Source organism: Callithrix jacchus, chromosome 17, assembly GCF_049354715.1.
Source record: "Callithrix jacchus isolate 240 chromosome 17, calJac240_pri, whole genome shotgun sequence".
Lineage (NCBI taxonomy): Eukaryota > Metazoa > Chordata > Mammalia > Primates > Cebidae > Callithrix > Callithrix jacchus.
In genome coordinates, this window is record NC_133518.1 from 45,936,351 (window position 1) to 45,955,796 (window position 19,446).

Consider the following 19,446-nt stretch of genomic DNA (forward strand, 5'->3'; position numbering starts at 1 on the left):
AAAAAGTATCGATAAAAATAAAAATTGCCAAAGTAGGAGGAGAGGGAAAGTAGTCGATATCTAGAAATCAAAAACAGATTATTTCAAAGGACCAATTAAAACAACCTCAACTCTTAGCAATTCTTATCAGAGAAAAAACACAAGCATTTGGAAGGAGAAAAGGCCTCTGACTATGAATACAGATATATATTTAATTATGGAGAAAACCATATACAGTTTGATAATAAATTTTCAATTCTCAACGAAATAGATGGTTCAAGAAATGTAAATGATGAAAATTGGCTCCAGAAAAAATATAAAACCTGAATACATTAATAATTGCAGATGAAATGGAAGAGATAAAATCTATCCCAGGAATGGTATGAAGCTATCCGTTGGTCTGGGAGGGCTGGCAGGGAGGAGGGGAGTATGGCCGAGCTGGGCCTGGTCCCATGTGGGACTAGCCCACCCCTTGTCTAGTCTACCCCTCCACACACTTATACCTGGAAATGCCTGGCCACAGGCCCCTTGTCAGCAGTTCTGACTCCAAGACTTCCCGGGGGAGGCTAAAGATAATGGGCAGCTATGCTTTAAAGAAATTATGATCCTGCCTGAATTCCCCATGCCTAATGTCATGAAGGTAGGAGGACTCCAGAGACAGAAAGTATTAGTCACTGTGGGAGAAGAGGTATACTGCCAATGTGCATGTGCGTGTGTGTGCACGTGTGTGTGTGTGTGTGTGTGTATGTGTGTGACAGACAGTGACAGAGAGACAGAGACAGAGAGGTAGCCAGATGAGGGCAGGAGGAAAGAGAAAGATAAATGGAGAGAAACAGGGTCAGTGTTATGCACATCTGTCTGCGATGCTCCAATCCTTCCACTTGAGGATCAAGGGATCAAGGGGCCCAGCAGCTTTGCAGAGGATGATTTAAGTGGAGACTCGGGAACTGTTGGGAGCTTGTGAATTTCAGATGCCAAGGCAAGCCCCACATGCTTTGCATATAGTCCCAGGCAGGAGGGGAGCCAGCATGGAGGGGCACCAGCCTGGGGCCCTGATGGAATGGTCAAGATGTTCTCCTCCTCCCCCTCCCCTCTCCCCCTTTTCTCTGCTTCTTTTCCTCCCTTCTCCCTTTCCTGCTCCCTGCTGGGAAATACTGGGAAACTGCCCAAGCCTGGGATTACAGGCATGAGCCACTTTCTCCCCCTCCTCTACCCAGGCTTCCAGAGGGAGAAAAACCACAGCATGAGCTCTAGCAGTTTCGACAGTGGCCCAAAGCCCAGCGTACAGTCAAGATCTTTGGCTAACAGTGGTCTCACCCACCGTGTTCCTGCTGGCAGCAAGCACTGTGCCAGACGCTTTGCACACACCAGCTCCCTGAGTCCTCTTCACAGCATTGGAAGGAAGATATTACTGTCCTCCTAGTATCAATGGGGACATTGAGGTCCAGGAGTTAAAGGGACCCACTAAAGGCCACGCACCAGGAAGAAGGGTGTTCCTATTTTCCTAAGGCCAAAGTGTCCCAGCCTGTCCAGTCATTTGCCTTCAACCAGAACCACCACTGTCTGGCCACCCTAGAACTGGCTGGGCTGTATCTCCATTCCAAGCCTTTGCCCAAGCCATGACCTCCATCTGGAATGCCCTTTCCCCTCCTCTCCACTGGCTGTCCCGGCCGCCCTCCAGCTGGAATGCGGTCCATCTCCCCTCCTCCTCACAAGAGCACCCAGCCTCTGATCTCCATCTCTGAGCCTTTTCTGCTGTGTGTGTCATCTGTTCCTCCAAGTTTGGGTCTCTGGGCCTGGCTCAGCATCCCACCATGGGGTAGAGTCCTGGGGTGTGGGAGCCTGGCTTTCATTTCCCCAGGCCCACAAAAGCTTCAGCACCCAATGAGAGCTCAAAAATACTTGCAGGATGACTAGACAAATCATCCGCACTCTACAGGAAATGCCATCACCAGGTTAACTTAGCCCACTCCGGCATTAAGGAAATCACTAAAAGCTGACTTTTAAACTGTTATGACACATGGCCGGGCATGGTGGCTCAGGCCTATAATCCTAGCACTTTGGGAGGCTGAGGTGGGTAGATCACCTGAGGTCAGGAGTTCGAGACTATCCTGGCCAACGTGGTGAAAGCCGACTCTACTAAAAATACAAAAATTAGCTGGGCGTGGTGACAGGCACCTGTAATCCCAGCTACTCAGGAGGCTGAGGTAGGACAATCGCTTGAACCCGGGAGGCAGAGGTTGTAGTGAGCTGAGATCGCACCACTGCACTCCAGCCTGGGCTACAGAGTGAGACTCTGTCTTAAAACAAAACAACAAAACAAAACTTTTATGACACACCCTTCAGGGTGAAATAAGGGTTGTGGAATATCAAGAAATTGAAAAAATAATTTCTAGAGATGATATGCCTCCAAGGCCCATACCTAAAGTTTTCTTTTTCTTTTTCTTTTTTTTCATTTTTGAGACAGAATCTCACTCTATCACCCAGGCTGGAGTGCAGTGGTGCAATCTCAGCTTACTACAACCTCTGCCTCCTGGGTTCAAGTGATTCTCGTGCCTCAGCCTCCCAAGTAGCTGGAATTACAGGTGTGCGTCCCCACGCCCAACTAATTTTTGTATTTTTAGTAAGAGATTTTCCTATGTTGGTCAGGCTGGTCTCAAACTCCTGGCCTCCAGTGATCCCCCTGCCTTGGCCTCCCAAAGTGCTGGGATTAAAGGTATGAGCCACTGTGTCCAGCGCCATGCCTAGAGTTTTCTGTGTATCTCTAATTCATACTCTTTATGGGAGGCAGGAACAATTATGCCCATTTTATAGAAGAATAAGGTGAGGAAGCTTAAGAATAGATTCAAAAAAACAATGTCACTTAGTTGAGCATACTAAGGGGTGTTTACTATTTGAATTTGTGCTCCCCTTTCTGGGTAATGGGTGTGTATGGAGTGGGGTTGGGTGCTGGGCAGAAGGATTGATGCATTCACCATGCACTGTTCCTAGAAAAAGGGCTGCTTTCTTGAACTTCTCCAAAATGCTGGCAGGGTGCAGGAAGCCAGGACACCTGGGACTCCCCAAGGGGAAGGGGGCTAAAGTCCTGTAGCGGGCACCAACTGGCTCTCTAGTGGCAGGAAAAGTCCCTCTGGCAGTGGCCCCAACCTCCTCAACACCCAGACTTAAGGATAACATCAGGGGAGAAGTGCCAGCCACCAGCCTTGAGGATGCTCATGCTGGAGGCCACACTCCTGCAGCTGTGGGGAATGGAGTAAGGGGGTCTTGGGATAAGTTTTTACAGGCCCATGATCCCTAGATTCGGTATACAAACTGCATATGTGGGTGCACATCCTGGGGAGATGGTCTGTGGCTCTGTGGGATTCTTAGAGGAAGCTAGAAGCCTCAATACTGCTCTCAGGGAAAGAAGAGAAGAAAGGGGAATGGGCAGCATGGGTCTCAGCTGTGTAACAAGAGCCCAGTAGTATCACATGAACAGATGGGGTCCTGGCAGTGCAGAGAAACAGGGAAGCAACTGGAAGCGTTGGCCTAGAATCCCACTTCTACCTCACAACCCCTCTGCGAGACTGGCATTTGACAGGTGAAGAAGCAGAAGCAGGGCAAGGCAAGTGATCTGCTCAGGTTCATATGGCTAATAAGCAGTAGAGGCAGGATTTGAACCCATGCCCGTCTCATTCCAAGCCTTGCTCTGCTCCTCATACCAGCCTGTCTTTGAGCAGGGAGTCAGCAGCAGCACCCCCACAGCCTGTGAAGAACAGCAGGTCTAAAAAGGGGGTGGGGACAGAAGCCTGGAGGCTACTTCCTGCATTCACCCCACCTGCTTACACCAAACTGTCCACCTACTCCGCACCTGCACCTGGGCAGTCATGGGTGGCAGGGAAGAGAAAGCTCATGAGTGCACTGGCTTGGCCCCCTTTAAAAGCCTGAGCATCAACTTCCAGGGCTTTCAGAGCGCCCACCATCCTTCTCCATCATTCTCCCACTCCCCAGGTGCCAATTGCCCGCCCCTCCTCTTCTGCCAAGCCTGCACTCTCAGCTCAGAAATTGAAACAGGGATCCATCAGGAGATAAACTCCACATGCTTGCACCCCAAATCAACCCATCTGAGAGGCATCGGACCCCTCTTACACTGCTGGTAGGAATATAAGACAGTGAAGGCACTTCGGAAAACAGTTTGGTAATTCCTCAAAATGTTAAACAGAGTTACCAAATGACCCAGCAAGTACACTTCTAGGTATATACCCAAGATAACTGAAAGCATATTCACACAAAAATTGCATACAAGCATTCACAGCAATATTACTAATAATGGCCAAAAGTAGAGACCATCCAAATGTCCACTGATTGATGAAAGAATACACAAAATGTAGTATACGACAGGGGATGGTGGCTCACACCTGTAATCCCAGCACTTTGGGAGGCTGAGGCGGTCAGATCACCTGAGGTCAGCAATTCGAGACCAGCCTGGCCAACGTGGTGAAAATTAGGTGGGTGTGGTGGTGGGTGCCTGTAATTCCAGATACTCGGGAGGCTGAGGCAGGAGAATCATTTGAACACAGGAGGTGGAGGTTGCAGCAAGCTGTGATCGTGCCATTGCACTCCAGTCACGGCGACAAGGGAGAAACTCCATCTCAAAAACAAAAAACAAAATGTAGCATAACCGTACACTAGAATATAAAAAAAAAAAAAAAAAAGCATGGAATTCTGACACACGCCATAGCAGGATGGACCTGGAAAACACTGTGCTAAGTGAAAGAAGCCACGTGCAAGAGACCATGTGCTGTCCCATTCCGCTTCCGTGAAACATCCGGAGTAGGCAAATCCACAAAGGTAGGAAGTGGATTAATGGTTTCAGGGACTGGGTTGGGGGGAAAGAGAGTGAGTGCTCATGGGTATGGGGGTTTTGAGCAGGGTCGGGGATGAATATGTTCAGGAATGAGTTGGTAGTGATTACTGATTTGTTAATCAATCAGCAATATGTGGTTGTACAACTCTGTGACTACACTAAAAACCACTGAACTGTGCATGTGAGTTTTGCATGTGAATTAGATCTCACTTAAAAAAAGTTATATGAGAAAAAAAATCAACCTACCTCCCTTCCTCTACCATACATGTTCCACCTGCCTCTTGCTAGGGTGGATGACCCAGCTGTGTTCCTGAGACCATCCTCTCCAGCTGGGCACTGGCTCTGGGCCCCTGCCCCCTGTGCAAGGACCCTGCTGCAACTGTGGTCTCCTCCCTCTCCTGTATTATCCTATTCTCTATTGGTTTATTTCCATCAGCAGGTAAACATGCTGTAATTTCTCTCACCTTAAAACAAAAACACATTGGCCAGGCACATTGGCTCATGCCTGTAACCCCAGCACTTTGGGAGGCTGAGGCCAGTAGACCACCTGAGGATAGGAGTTTGAGACCAGCTGGTCAACATGGTGAAACCCCATCTCTAATAAAAATACAAAAATTAGGCAGGTGTAGGGGTGGGGCTGGGAGCCAGAGGGCAGGAAGACCCAGATACACTGCCCTGTTATAAGTGGACAGAGGATTTGGTCAGTATTCCACCCTACAGGCCCAAGGCCTGGGGCAAAACAGGTGGTGCAGGCGCCTGTAGTCCCAGCTACTCAGGAGGCTCAGGCAGGAGAATCACTTGAACTCGGGAGGTGGAGGTTGCAGTGAGCCGAGGTCACACCACTGCTCTCCAGCCTGGGTGACAGAGCAAAACTCTGTCTCAAAAAATAATAAATAAATATTTTTAAAAACCTCAAAAGTATAATAAAATGAAATTTAAAAATTTACAAATAAAGCTGGGTGCAGTGGTTCCTTTCTGTAACCCCGACACTTTGGGAGGCTGAGCTGGGAGGATTGCTTGAGCCCTGGAATTTGTGATCAGCTTGGGCAACAAAGTGAGACCCCTTCTCCACAAAAAATAAAAATTTGCCAGGCCTGTGGCCCCAACTGAGGGACCAACTGTGGGGAGGCTGAGGTGGGAGGATTGCGGGAGGCCAAGGCCGTAGTGAGTCGTGATCATGCCACTGAACTCCAGCCTGGGTGACAGAGCAATACTCTGTCTTAAAAACAAAAAAAAAAATTACAAATAAAAACCCCACCCCTTGGCCTCACCTCTCCCTCCCACTACTGTTTATTTCTCTCTTCCTTACAGAAGCGCTTCTTGCCTATCCCTGCTGCCTGCTCCTTCTCTCCACCACTCTTTATTGAACCCACTCTAATTAGACTTTCATTTCTAACCACTCCATCAAAACTGATCTTGTCAAGCCTCCAATGATATTCATGTCACCAAATCCAATGGGTACTTCTTAGTTTCTTATCCCACTGGGCTCCTGGCCAGCCTCTCATGCAGTTGATGGTCTCCGCCTTTGTGAAGTGCCTTCTTCACTTGGCTGTAGGATGTCACTCTCCCTTGGTCTTTATCCGACTGCAATGATTGATCCTCCTCTGTCCCCTCTTCTCCCAGCCTCTAAATATTGGTGGGTCCTTCTCTAACCACAGTCCTGTTCTTGGTGATCTCTCATCCTGCAGCTTCTCAGGTCGCCACCCAGATTTCTATCCAGCCCACGTCTCCCCTCCTACAGGCTCAGATGTCCAGCTGCTGCCTTGACTTCTACTTGTATGTGTGAATGACATCTTGGATTTAACATGTCCAAAATTAGACTCTTTTTAATTTTTTGAGACAGAGTCTTGCTCTTTCACCAGGCTGGAGTGCAGTGGCATGATCTCGGCTCCCTGCAACCTCCGTTTCCCAGATTCAAGCAATTCCCCTGCATCAGCCTCCTAGTAGCTGGGACTACAGGTGCATGCCACCATGCCCGGCGAATTTTTTGTATTTTAGTAGAGATGGGATTTCACCATGGCCAGGATGGTCACAATCTCCTGACCTCATGATCCACCCACCTCTGCCTCCCAAAGTGCTGGAATTACAGGCACGAGCCACCGCGCCTGGCTAGACTCTTGATTTCCCCCCCAAATTTGTTTTTCACTGTTCTTCCTAATCTTGACAAACATAACTCTATCCTACTAGTTCTTCAGGCCAAAGACTCTTCCCTCTCTAACTGCCCACCCCATATCCTCCACGGATAAATCCTGTCGTTTCCTCCTTCAAAACACCTCCAGAATCTACCCTTCTCACCACCTCCTCCACCGATGCCCAGGCCCACCAGCAGGAGCTTCGTTACTGGTCTCTCCGATTCTGCCATGGTTCCTCCGTGTTCTGTTCACACCAGAGCCAGAGTGAGCATTTTAAACAAGTTAGATCATCTCCTTCCTCTCCTCAAAATCCTCCAAGGGCTTCTTATTTACCTACAAAGCCCTGTGAGATCAATCCTTTCCAGCTACCTGCCTGACCTCTCTCCTGCTAGCCCTGCTCTGCTCCACACACTGGCTTCCTGGCTGTTCCCCACACAGGCTGGCCACGCCCCTGCCTCGGGGCCTTTGCACCTGATACTCTGACTGAGATTCTCTTCCAGATACAGGTGCAGCTTTCTCCTTGAGGTCTCTGCTCCAACATCCCCTTATCAGGAAGGCCCCCCCTAACCAGCCCACACAAGACAGCAACCCCTTCCTCACTGTGACTCCCTCACCTTGTCTTATTCTCCATCACAGCACGTATCACCACCTGACACCCTACATATTTGTTTGTGCTCTGTCCCCTCACCCAACTAAAACATAAGCTTCACGAGAGCAGGGGCTTTGATTTGCCAATTGCTACATCCTCAGAGCCCAAAAGAGAGTTGGGTACATTAGCAATTATTTGCAGAATGAATTAGTGAACATACCCAGGTACGTAGGATTAAACTCAGGGTTCAATTTATACAACTCTGGAAAGAGAGGTATATCCCTAAGTCAGGGGCACAAGCCTCAGTTCTGGGCCTCCCTAGACACAGGGACATGTGCTAGTGGCCCCTCATCCATATAGGCGATGGGACCTATTCTTGAAAGCATCAAGCCACCTCACAAATAATATAGACAGGCACAGTGGCTCACATCTGTAATCCTAGTGCTTTGGGAGGCCAAGGTGCGAGGATCACTTGAGCCCAGGAATTCGAAGCTGCATTAAGCTATGATCATGCCACTGCACTCTAGCCTAGGTGGCAGAGTGAGACCCCGTCTCTAAAAATAACAATAATACATATCATATTAAAGCAATCACTGCAACAACAGCATCTATTGAGGTCTGCTATATGCCAAGCCCCTTGAAAGGTGACTTGTTTCCCCCTTCACTCAGTAACAATAATTAAACACCTAATAGATGCCAGGTCTGGGCTGGCATCAGAGATACAATGGTGGGCATAGTCCTTTTCCTCAAGGAACTCACAATTTGTATTTTTTTCATTTCTCCTTTGCAACAACTATGATACATATTTCATTTGAATACAGATTTGTCCAGAGGCAGCCCAAAGGGAGGAGGAGGCCCCGTCACCAGAGCCAGGGCGTGGGGAGCACAGGCTGGCAGAGGCAGCACTGAGGCCCAGGGAAGGTGGCATCACCCAACACAATGGCAGACAGGGGAGGTCTCAGATCTACTGGTGAGGCTGGTGTGCTTCATCCAAACTGTTCACATGACTTCTAACAGTGACTAACATGAAATTCTGAAACGCAGGCAAAACCCACATTAACTGGTATATAGGACCTTACTGTCAGCAGTGAAAGTGGAAAAGCACTTGGATTTTGGATGCTGACAAATTTGGAATGAGCCCAGGCTATGCTAAGAGTTGGGTGTGGGGAGCTGCATATTCCACTCACACCTTCATCACCAAGTCCAAGCCTCACTGAGCTGACTCTAGGTCAGTGGCTGGAGGTGGGTCCTTCAGCTCCCACCCTGGCTAGTGGGTCAGGGGTTCCCTGGGTAAGGGCCCCTGGTGCACAGGGTGGCAGCAACAGCAATTTTCCAGTGGTAGAGAGTACTTCACTGTTTTACCAACTAGGCTGCAGGCTGCAGATCAGCTGTGCTAACCTGTAAAGTGATTTACTCTCACTTGACTAACCTCAATTTCACAGAACTGTCACAAGGATTAAATAAGGCATCCTTGTAACAGCTCTTAGCATAAGGCCTTCAAGAAAAGTCTGGTTGGTAGTGACTGCTATCACTGCTCTGAGGCCAGACAGCAAGAGAGGATTTGGGAGGAGATCTGTCAGCAATGTGAGGAAGGGCTTTCTACCAGCGAGCACTGCCCTGGGCACCATGGAGATCAGTGAGGCATTTCGCAGTGGGGCTGATGCTGCAGGGACAAAGGGTCAGGCCTAGGCCTGCAGGGATGGATTGCATAATCTCAGGCCAGCAGCCATGCTTCCCTATAAAGGGAAAGGGAAATTCCTCCCACATCACTGCTGGCAGGGGAAGGGCAGCTTTGCCTTGGTAGGGGACAGGCCAGCTCTGCCTGTCTTAGTCGGGGCCCATGGAGAGTACCCACTCTGTAGTTGGCCTCAGGGATGCTGAGCCTAAAAGCCCCTGGCTCAGGGAAAAAAACCTCTCAAAAAACTCTCTTTTCCTCTCCCTGCCCTTCCAATGTCCTCTCTCCTCCCCAGTTCCAGAAAGAATGTGGATTCAAGTATGCAGGGAGAAGCCAGGTTCAGGCCCCTCTAAGAAGACAACAGCACTTGTGTCTGAGGTTTGGGCAGAAGCCAGGGTGGAAATGTCCCAGCTTCTGAGGGCGCAAGAGAAGAGCCAGGCTTTTGCTCTTTGAAACACTGGGCCCTTGCTAGGGAGACAGGGAGACAGACAGGTTGCAGAGCTGGGACAAAGAGCCCCAAGGTGGAAAGCAGTGTCTGGAGACTCAGGGCCCACTGCTGTTCTCCACTGATGCAAGAAAGATACAAAGTTCCAGAGGCTGGCTTAGTGGGGCAGTGGGGGGCGCTGGGAGCCAGTGGGTGGGAAGGCCCAGAGACATCTGCCCCGTTTTAAGTGGGCAGAGGGTCTGGTCAGCATCCCACCCTAGGGCCCAAGGCCTGAGCTAAAGCAGGAGGTAGCAGGACAGGGTGGAGGACATTCTTGGCAGAGTCAAGAAGCCGAAGACCCGGCTCTCCAGCTAGCTAGGTCTCACCCCAGGCTAGTGACCTCTCCATCTGTACCTCAATTTCCACAATTGTAAAGTGAGGGGCTTAGCAGCCTTCCACCCCTAACCAACATAAAAAATAGGTACACAAGAACTCTAAGACAAAAGAAGGAAAGCAGGGACTTGAACAGATGTTTATATACCATGCTCACAGCAGCATTATTCATAACAACAAAAAGGTGGAAATCACCCAAGTGTCCATCAGCAGATCAACAGATAATGAAAACATGGTACATCCATACAGTGGAATATCATTTGGCTTTAAAAAGGAAAGACAGCCGGGCACGGTAGCTCACACCTGTAATCCCAGAACTTTGGGAGGCCGAGGGTGGGCAGATCATGAGGTCAAGAGATTGAGACCATCCTGGCCAACATGGTGAAATCCTGCCTCTATTAAAAATACAAAAACTAGCTAGGTGTGGTGGTGCATGCCTGAAATCTCAGCTACTCAGAAGGCTGAGGCAGTAGAATCACTTGAACCCGGGAGGCGGAAGTTGCAGTGAGCCAAGATTGCATTACTGCACTCCAGCCTGGCAACAGAGCAAGACTCCATCTCAAAAATAAAAATAAAAATTAAGAAAGAAATTCAGAACATGCAGCAACATGGATGAACCTTGAATAGATTGTGCTAATTAAAATAAGCCACCCACACAAAAGGGCAAATATTATATTATTCCACTTATCATAGCACTTAAATGAGGCATCTAGAGTAGTCAAATTCATGGAGACAGAAAGTAGAAGTCAGGTGCAGTGGCTGTAATCCACTACACTTTGGGAGGCCGAGATGGGTGAATCACCTGAGGTCAGGAGTTTGAGACCTTCCTGGCCAACATGGTGAAACCCCATCTCTACTAAAAATACAAAAATTAGCCAGGTGTGGTGATGTGTGCCTGTAATCCCAGCTACTTAGGAGGCTGACGCAGGAGAATCACTTGAGCTCGGGAAGCAGAGGTTGCAGTGAGCCTAGATTGCACCACTGCACTCCAGCCTGGGCAACAGAATAAGACTTCATCTCAGAAAAAAAAAAAAAGAAAAGAAAAAGAAAGTAGAATGGTGGTTCCAAGGACTGAGGATCAGGGAGAATGGGGAGTTAGTGTTTAAAGGATAAAGGATTAATAACCCAAATATATAATAAACTCAACTCACTAGCAAAAAAAAAAAAAAAAAAATCTGATTTAAAGGGCAAAAGACCTGAATAGGCATTTCTCAAAAAAAGACATACAAATGGACAGCAGGTATATGAAAAAATGCTCAACATCACAAATCATCAGAGAAAAGCAAATCAAAACTACAGTGAGATGTCATTTCCCCCCAGTAAGAATGGCTATTATCAAAAAGACAAAAAATAACAAATGCTAGGGAAGATGCAGAGAAAAGAATGTTTGGATACTGCTGGTGGGAATATAAACTAATACAGCCACTATGGAAAATAGCACAGAGATTACTCAAAAAACTAAAAATAGAGCTATCATATGGTCCAGCAATCCCACTGCTGGGTATATACCCAAAGGAAAGGAAATCAGTACACTGAAGTGATACCTGCACTCCCATGCTTACTGCAGCACTGCTCACAATAGCCAAGAGTAGAAGCAACATAAGTGCCCTTCAATGGATGGATGGATAAAGAAAATGTAGCATATATACACAATGGAATATTATTTATCCATAAAAAAGAATGAGGCAGGGGCAGTGGATCATGCCTGTAATCCCAACACTTTGGGAGGCTGAGGTGGGTGGGTCACCTGAGGTCAGGAGTTGGAGACCAGCCTGGCCAACATGGTAAAACCTCATCTCTACTAAAAATACAAAAATTATCTGGGCGTGATGGTGGGTGCCTGTAATTTCAGCTACTTGGGAGGCTGAGGCAAGAGAATCGCTTGAACCCAGGAACAGGAGGTTGCAGTGAGCCGAGATCACGCCACTGCATTCTAGCCTGCACGACAAGAGCGAGACTCCATCTCAAAAAAAAAAAAAAAGAGAAAAGAAATTCTGTCATTTGCAGCAACACGGATGGAACTGGAGGTCATTATGGTAAGTGAAATGTCAGGCACAGAAAGACAAATACCGCATATTCTCACTCATATGTGGGATTTCATGGAGGTAGAGTGGAATGACTGACACCAGAGGCTGGGAAGGCTGTGTGGGTAGATGAAGAGAAGTTGGTTAATGGGTACAGAAATAGAGAGATAGAAGGAATAAGTTCTAGTATTTGATAGCACAATAGAGAACAGTTAACAATAATTTATTGCAAATTTCAAAACAGCTAGAAGAGAAGAATTGTAACATTCCCAATACAAAGAAAGAATGTCTGAGGTGGCAGATATGCTAATTACCTGGATTTGATTATTACAGTGCCCTCAAAATATGCATAACTATGATATATCAATAAAAGAAAAGGAAGCAAGCAGAATTGTGGTTGTCAGGGACTGAGGAGGGAGAATGGGGATGTCAGTGTTTAATAGGCAGAGTTTCAGTTTGAGAAGGTAAAAAAGTTCTGGAGATGAATGGCAGGGATGATTGTAGAACAAAGTGAATGCGCTATACACTTAGAGATGGTTAAGATGGTAACTTATGTATACTTTATCACAATGAAACGAACATAAAACTGCATGGCTCTGCCTAAGGTTTGAGGCTTCCTGATTCATGACGAGAGGATTGGGGTGAGAGAAGTCACACAGCTGAAAGCCGGGGTCAGGTGGGGATCCAAAGTCAGAGAAGGGAGGAGAGGGCTGAGAGCATGGAGAGATAGTGCTGCTGGAGTGAACCCCATAGCGGAGAGGCGGGGACCAGACGGGGAGGAAGAGAGGCTCCCAGGGTTGGCCCCTTGACAATGTAAAGTGAGATAAGGATCCTGAACCCTTGTGGGAAAGAACTCAGGGCAGGCTTGCTCCAAAGCCTGGGGGTCCCACAGCCACAGGAGAGCCTGGCTGCTGGCCCCTGAGGCCAGCCAGCCCCTGTCTCTTAGGTTCTGGGAGGACACAGGCAATGCTACTTCTAGGAAGAAAACGCAAAACAGGTTTGCAAGAATGCAGGCAGCCTGTGAGAATCATCAGTGTGGAAGCCATAGAGAAGGCTTCCTTAACCAGCTTGCAAATCTCTGATGTGAGATTGAGATCACAACCGGAGCACCTGGCCCTTGGAAGGACCCTGGGTGAGGAGTAAGAAGGGCAGGGGAGGCATGAGAGTCCAGCCACACCCGCTTCTTCCCGGGATTTCAGCTACACTACCCAGAAGCACAAGGATCCACTGTGCTGTCAAGAGAGGATTTCCCTACACAACCAGACAGACAGTGGATAGGAGTCCACAGGTAGCTCAAACTATTGCTGGTTGTATGAAACTTTGCTTTGTTTTCTTCATCCATAAAACAGAAATAACAGCAGCAACTACCACAGTAGCATTTGTAAGGATTCAAAGACAGCAAATGCAATGTGCCTAGCATGGGCCTTCCACACAGTTTCTGCCCATTAAATTACCCCTGTCACCAAAATTACCATTCTCTTCCTTCTCCTGGTCATTATGCTGCCACGTTTTTACTCTTTCTGAGTTTGGAAGAAGAGAAACTGCAGAGCTGAGAGCCCCTGGAGTTCAGTGGGTTTAGGGCAACCAAGGGCACCCCTAAGCTTAGCACCTCCCCAAAGATGGCATGGCCTCAGGGGAGCAGGACCTCTGGGATCCAGATTCCCAGAGAAAAGTCCTGGCTATCCAAGGGCTGCAGCCCACTCCCAAAAAGCTCAGCCCCGGAAAGGCTCAGAATTACACTCAAGCCTAAATACAACCAGCCTTTGGTTTAAGTTCTCGAAATAGGAAGCACTCTTTCACATGTCATACTAAATAATATTTCATTGTAATGTTTTAAGTCTTTCTTTTCTTAGTAGCCAATCTAATGGAGTAGAGAAACATCTAATCTGGGAATCTGGTGTCTATTCCTTAGGAACACCTGGATGGGCAATGGCCTAAACTGGGCCTGACTCTGGTGGCAGAATTAGAGGCTTAGCAAATTCATGCTTCTAACGTAATGCCATGAAGAGCCCAAGCACTTCAGAACACAGGCTTTGCAAATGCACGCTTCTAATATAACGCTACAGCCATGTTTCCCCTCTCCCTGCTGCTCCTGCTAGAAATGTTATCACAATTTCTTCCTAAACATCAACCTTAAGGAAAACTTTTTTCCTCAGAAACCAATTTAACATCCACAGTTACTCAGGAAAAAAGTTAGAGAAGTTTATATGGCCACAGAGAGAAATACTGATTGAGTTCCAACTATGTATCAGGCATGGCGTTACTTCTTACATGCATTATGCAATGTGTTTCACAATGTTTTCTACAGAACATAGTTCAGAATCATTTGCAAAAATGACCCCTTTGGGAAGCCATAAGGACAATGTATCCTATCAATACGCTTCTAACATATGTTTGCACAGTAAGGGTTCTTGTAAGTCCTGCAGTGAAGAAATTTCCTTACATTTACTTAACTCAGTACATCCCAAAGTGTGCCACATATTCCAATAGGTGATGCATGACATGATTTTAGAAAGTGCGGAAATGTAAGTTTTAATTTTAATAGTTATATACACATATTATTGTAACGTGAGTTAGAAAAAAATAATATAGCTAGCACATCAATCCTGTCGCTACATATACATTGTTCAAGGTTTATTCATTCATTTGGTCATTCCAGAAATGTTTACTGAGGACCTACTAGGAGCCAACCAGTATTCTAGATGCCAGGAATAATGCAGTTATTCCTGTTCAGACATTTATATTTTAGTCAGCAGAGACAAAAACACAAACCAACAAGGATAAAATATGTTCAACCATAAGAGGTAGAATAAAGAAAAACAGAGTTGGGCACAGAAATGACAGGGGTGGGGTGGATACTAGTGTCAATCATTTGGTCGAGGAAGACCTCTTAGATAAAGTGACATTTGAGTTGAGACCTAAATGAAGTGAGTGTTTATGCAGAAAGAATGTTCTAGGCAGAGAAGACAAAATGCCAAGTCCCAAGATGGGAAGATGATTGGTATCTGGTCAAATTGTTCAAAGTCGCAGGGCTGCAGACAAACCCTTGGAGGATGGTGCTTTTTAAAACTGAGATATAGTCTACATGCCATGATATTAATCCTTTAAAAGTATATAATTCAGTGCTTTTAAAATATATTTACAAAGTTCTTTCTTTCTTCCTTTTCTTCCTCCCTCCCTCCCTTCTCTCTCTCTCTCTCTCTCTCTCCTTCTTTTCTCAGGCTCTCACTCTGTTGCCAGGCTGGAGTGAGATGGCACAGTCCTGGCTCACTGCAAGCTCTGCCTCCTGAGCTCAAGTGATTCTCCCACCTCAGCCACTGGAGTAGTTGGTACTATAGTCACATACTAACACATGTGGCTAATTTTTGTATTTTTAGTTGAGACAAGGTTTCACCATATTATCCAGGCTAGTCTCAAACTCCTGAGCTCAAGTGATCTACCTACCTCAGCCTCCTACAGTGTTGGGACTTACAGGCGTGAGCCACAGTGCTCGGCCACAAAGTTGTATTTTTTTGAAGTCATGATTTGGTTCTGCTTCTGGCCAAGATGGAGAGACAGGGACCAGATTTACGTCCTCAGCTGAAACAACCAAAAGACAGACAAAATATGTGGGAGGATTGCTTCAGCCCTGAAGCTCGAGGCTGTGGTGAGCCTTGATCGTGACACTGCACTCCAGCCTGGGTTACAGAGCGAGACCCTGTCTCAAAACAAATACAAAAATATCTTCCCACAAAGAAAACTCCAGGCCCAGATGGCCTTGTTGGTGAATTCTACTAAACAGTTAGGGAAGAAATACCAGTTTAACTCCAACTCTTTCAGAAAATTGAATAAAACTCATTCTGTATGACCAACATTACTCTGAAACCGAAACTAGGCAGAGACATTACAAGAAAACTATAGACCAGGATTTCACAAGCACACAAGATATAAGAATTGTAAACAAAATTTTAGCAAATCAAAGCCAATAATATTATAGGATAATACATCACGACCCAGTGGGGTTTATCACAGGGATGCAATGTTGGTTTAATATTAGGGAAAAAAAAATCAAGGACCATGGGTGGTAGCTCATACCTGTAATCCCAGCACTTTGGGAGGCTAAAGTGGAAGGACTGCTTGATGCCAGGAGTTCAAGACCAGCATGAGCAACAAAGGGAGATTTCCCCCCAATCTACACACACACACACACACACACACACACAATATTAGCTGGGCACAGTGGTGTATGTCTGCAGTCCTAGCTACTGGGGAAGCTGATGCAAGAAGACCTCTTGAGCCCAGGAGTTTGTGGTTGCAAGTGAGCTAAGATCATGCCATTGCACTCCAGCCTGGGTGGCAGTGCAAGACTCTCACAAAAACAAAACAATCAATGTATTAACAAACTAAAAAAGGAAAACCATATGGTTATCTCAGTAGACACAGAAAAAGCACTGGACAAAATCCAACATCCATTCCTGATAAAAACTCTCAGCAAACTAGGAATAAAAAGGAACTTCCACGACCTCATAAAGGCCATCCATAAAAAGCCTGCAATTAACATCATACTTAACGCTAAAGACTGAATGCTTACCCCTTAAGATCAAGAAGAAGACAAGGATGTCTGTTCTTGTTACTTCTTTTCAAAGGGTACTAGAGATTTCAATCAATGATATAAGGCAAGAAAAAGAAATAAAAGCCATCCATATTGGAAAAGAAGTGAAACTGGCTTTACTTGCAGTCACTATGGTCTATTCAGAAAAATCCAGCAGAACCTACAAAAAAGACACTAGAACTCATAACTGAGTTTAGCAGAGTTTCAGGTTACAAGATTACTATCAGAAACCAATTGTTTTTATATGTACTAACAACAAACAATTGAAAACTGAAATAAAAAAACAAAAATAATCATTTACAATAGCATCAATACAGATGCAGGTATAAATCTGACAAAACATGTAAAGGAACTACGCACTCAAAACTACAAATAAAATTAACAAGAGAAATTAAGGAAGACCTAAATAAATGGCAAGAGATACTGTGTTCATGGGTTGGAAGCCTCAACATTGTTAAAATATCAATTCTTCTCAAACTGAGCTACAGATTCAACACAATCCCAACCAAAGTCTAGAATTTTAGAATTTAACTGATTCTAAAATTGACACAGAAATATCTTAGAACCTGGACTAGCCAAAACAACTTTGAAAAAGAACAAAGTTGGAGATTTAATACTACCCAATTTCAGGACTTACTACATAGCTACAGTTATCAAGACAGTGTGGTACTGGTGATAAGACAGATGAATAGCTTGAAGAAACAGAAAATATAAACAATAAGTTGACACCAAAGATATGAAGGCAATTCAGTGGGAAAAGGATCATTTTTTCAACAAGCAGTCCTGGAATAACTGTATATCCATATATACAAAAATGAACTTTTATTTCATATTTCATACCATATACAAAAATTAACTCAGGATAGATCATAAACCTAAATGTAAAAGAAAAACCATCAAACTTCTAGAAGAAAACACAGGAGAAAAAACCTTTGTGACCTTCAGTTAGGCAAAGATTGTTCAGATGCAATACAAAAAGCAAAATCCATAAAAGAACAAACTGATAAACTGGACTTCATCAAAATGTGCAACTCTGGTCTTTAGAAAGTTATTAAGAGAATGTAGAACAAGCCACGGACTGGGAGAAAACATGTACAAATCACCTATCTGATAGAGGCATTGTATCTTAGCCGTTTCCAAAGCTTACCTCCTATATGTATGTTCGTTCTGTGATGAATGGATCTTTGTTTAACAGCAAGACTTAGGCAATACAAAACACTCATCAGTAAGAATCCAGAACAGCAGTTGTCTAGCCTCCGCATCTCCTAGAGGGTGTGTTAAAACACAGGTTGTTGGGCCCACCCTCAGAATTTACAAAGCAGTATGGGCCTGAGAATGTGCATTTCTCATTAGTTTCCTGATGCTGTGGTTGCTGCTGGCTTGGCTGCCACACTTAGGACTAGTAATCCAGACTAATTCACACTCAGCTGGAAACACAATGCCAGATGCAAGAGATTCCCCCAAAAGGACAAGTACCAAATAAACTATGTTCATTAAGAAACAACTTGCTTTCCCTTTTTTATTAGCTAAAGACATCCTAATTATTAATCAGAGATTCTGATCAGCAAGAAAAAACAAACCTGACATCACTGAGTTGGCATGATTCTAGCCTCCCCTCTTTGTTGAATGCATATTTTGGTTTCCATGAAACCTCACAAGCCCTCTACAAAGGCCTTCCCTGTTCAGAATTCACCCTGAAGACGATACACGGCTTTATACCAGCCATCCCATAACAGCAACATTAAGGAAACCCTCTTGCCCCATTGAAACCTGTCACTTTCCCAGATCCTCTCCATCTACTGTCCCACCCAATGCAGGGCTGCTACCCAGGTCTCACCGTCCAAGATGGCCCACTGATTGTCAATCTCTGTATGTTTCAGGTAGGAGTCTTCAATGGTGGGGTCATAGTCAGGCACAAAGATCTTCTGGAAAAACTGGATGGTGAGGGCACTTTTGCCCACACCCCCATCCCCCACCACCACCAGCTTGTATGTGGGGAGGTTGTCACTGGGGACAGCGCTGGTTGCCATGTTTCTTGTAGGTCAGACCTGCGGAAGCAAGACATGTAGAATGAGGCGAAGGGCTTTTTTATTTTTAACTCAGGGGAAAATATTCATGTGTTTTCCTCCTTTATAAGGTAATAAATATTGTCAATTATAAAGAGGCTTGAAAATGAAGAAACACAAAATAAAATAAAAGCATTACCTCTGGTCTCACTACCCAGAGACAGTCACTGTTAAAGTGATCTATTCAACCATCATTTATTCAACACCAATTATATGCCAGGCCTGGTGTTGAGGACACAGTACCACTGGTCTTGTTTAGCAAGGACAGCCAGAAGCCATGTCAAAGAAGCTTTTGGCCACTAAACTCTACTTGCACAGGTTAATACAAGGGTAGTTGGTCTAAGCAGGGCTGGCATGAAGGTTCATCTTTCACATCCCCTCTTATTAACTGGGCTGCTATGCTGAAAAGGATTTGAAGCTGTGTCTAAGCTTAGAAAGGGGGCCATGATCGCTTAGTACACCTGAGCTCAGGGATCCTGAGGCCTCTTCCAAGTCTCAGAATTCTGATTCTGACTCCTTTCTCTCTGCTTCTTGCCCTGTATTATACACAAAATCATAATGGGATCTTAGGGCTTCTGTTCAACCTCATTTTATTTGGGAAAGAGTGGTGTAGGAGCAGGTCAAAGTTTTGTTTTGATGCTGTTGAGGCCAGCTAAGGCAGTGGTTCTCAACTGAGGGAACTTTGCTCCCCAGGGATATGTGCAATGTCTAGGATATTTTTGGTTGT

The 19,446-nt window shown here is 45.7% G+C and overlaps 1 protein-coding gene across 5 annotated transcripts in view; it reads right to left on the reverse strand.

Moving 5' to 3' along the window:
- MRAS (muscle RAS oncogene homolog) overlaps positions 1 to 19,446 on the reverse strand; it is a 57,221-nt gene that overhangs the window by 14,155 nt on the left and 23,620 nt on the right. For 4 of the 5 annotated variants that reach the window (XM_017965805.4, XM_035277936.3, XM_035277937.3 and 1 more), the window contains exon 2: positions 18,491 to 18,701. The exons of the other annotated variant lie outside the window; for it this stretch is intronic. In XM_017965805.4, coding sequence (XP_017821294.1) covers positions 18,491 to 18,683 — 193 coding nt within the window. In that variant the 5' untranslated portion in view covers positions 18,684 to 18,701. The remainder of the gene's footprint in view (positions 1 to 18,490; positions 18,702 to 19,446) is intronic. 5 annotated transcript variants of the gene reach the window in all.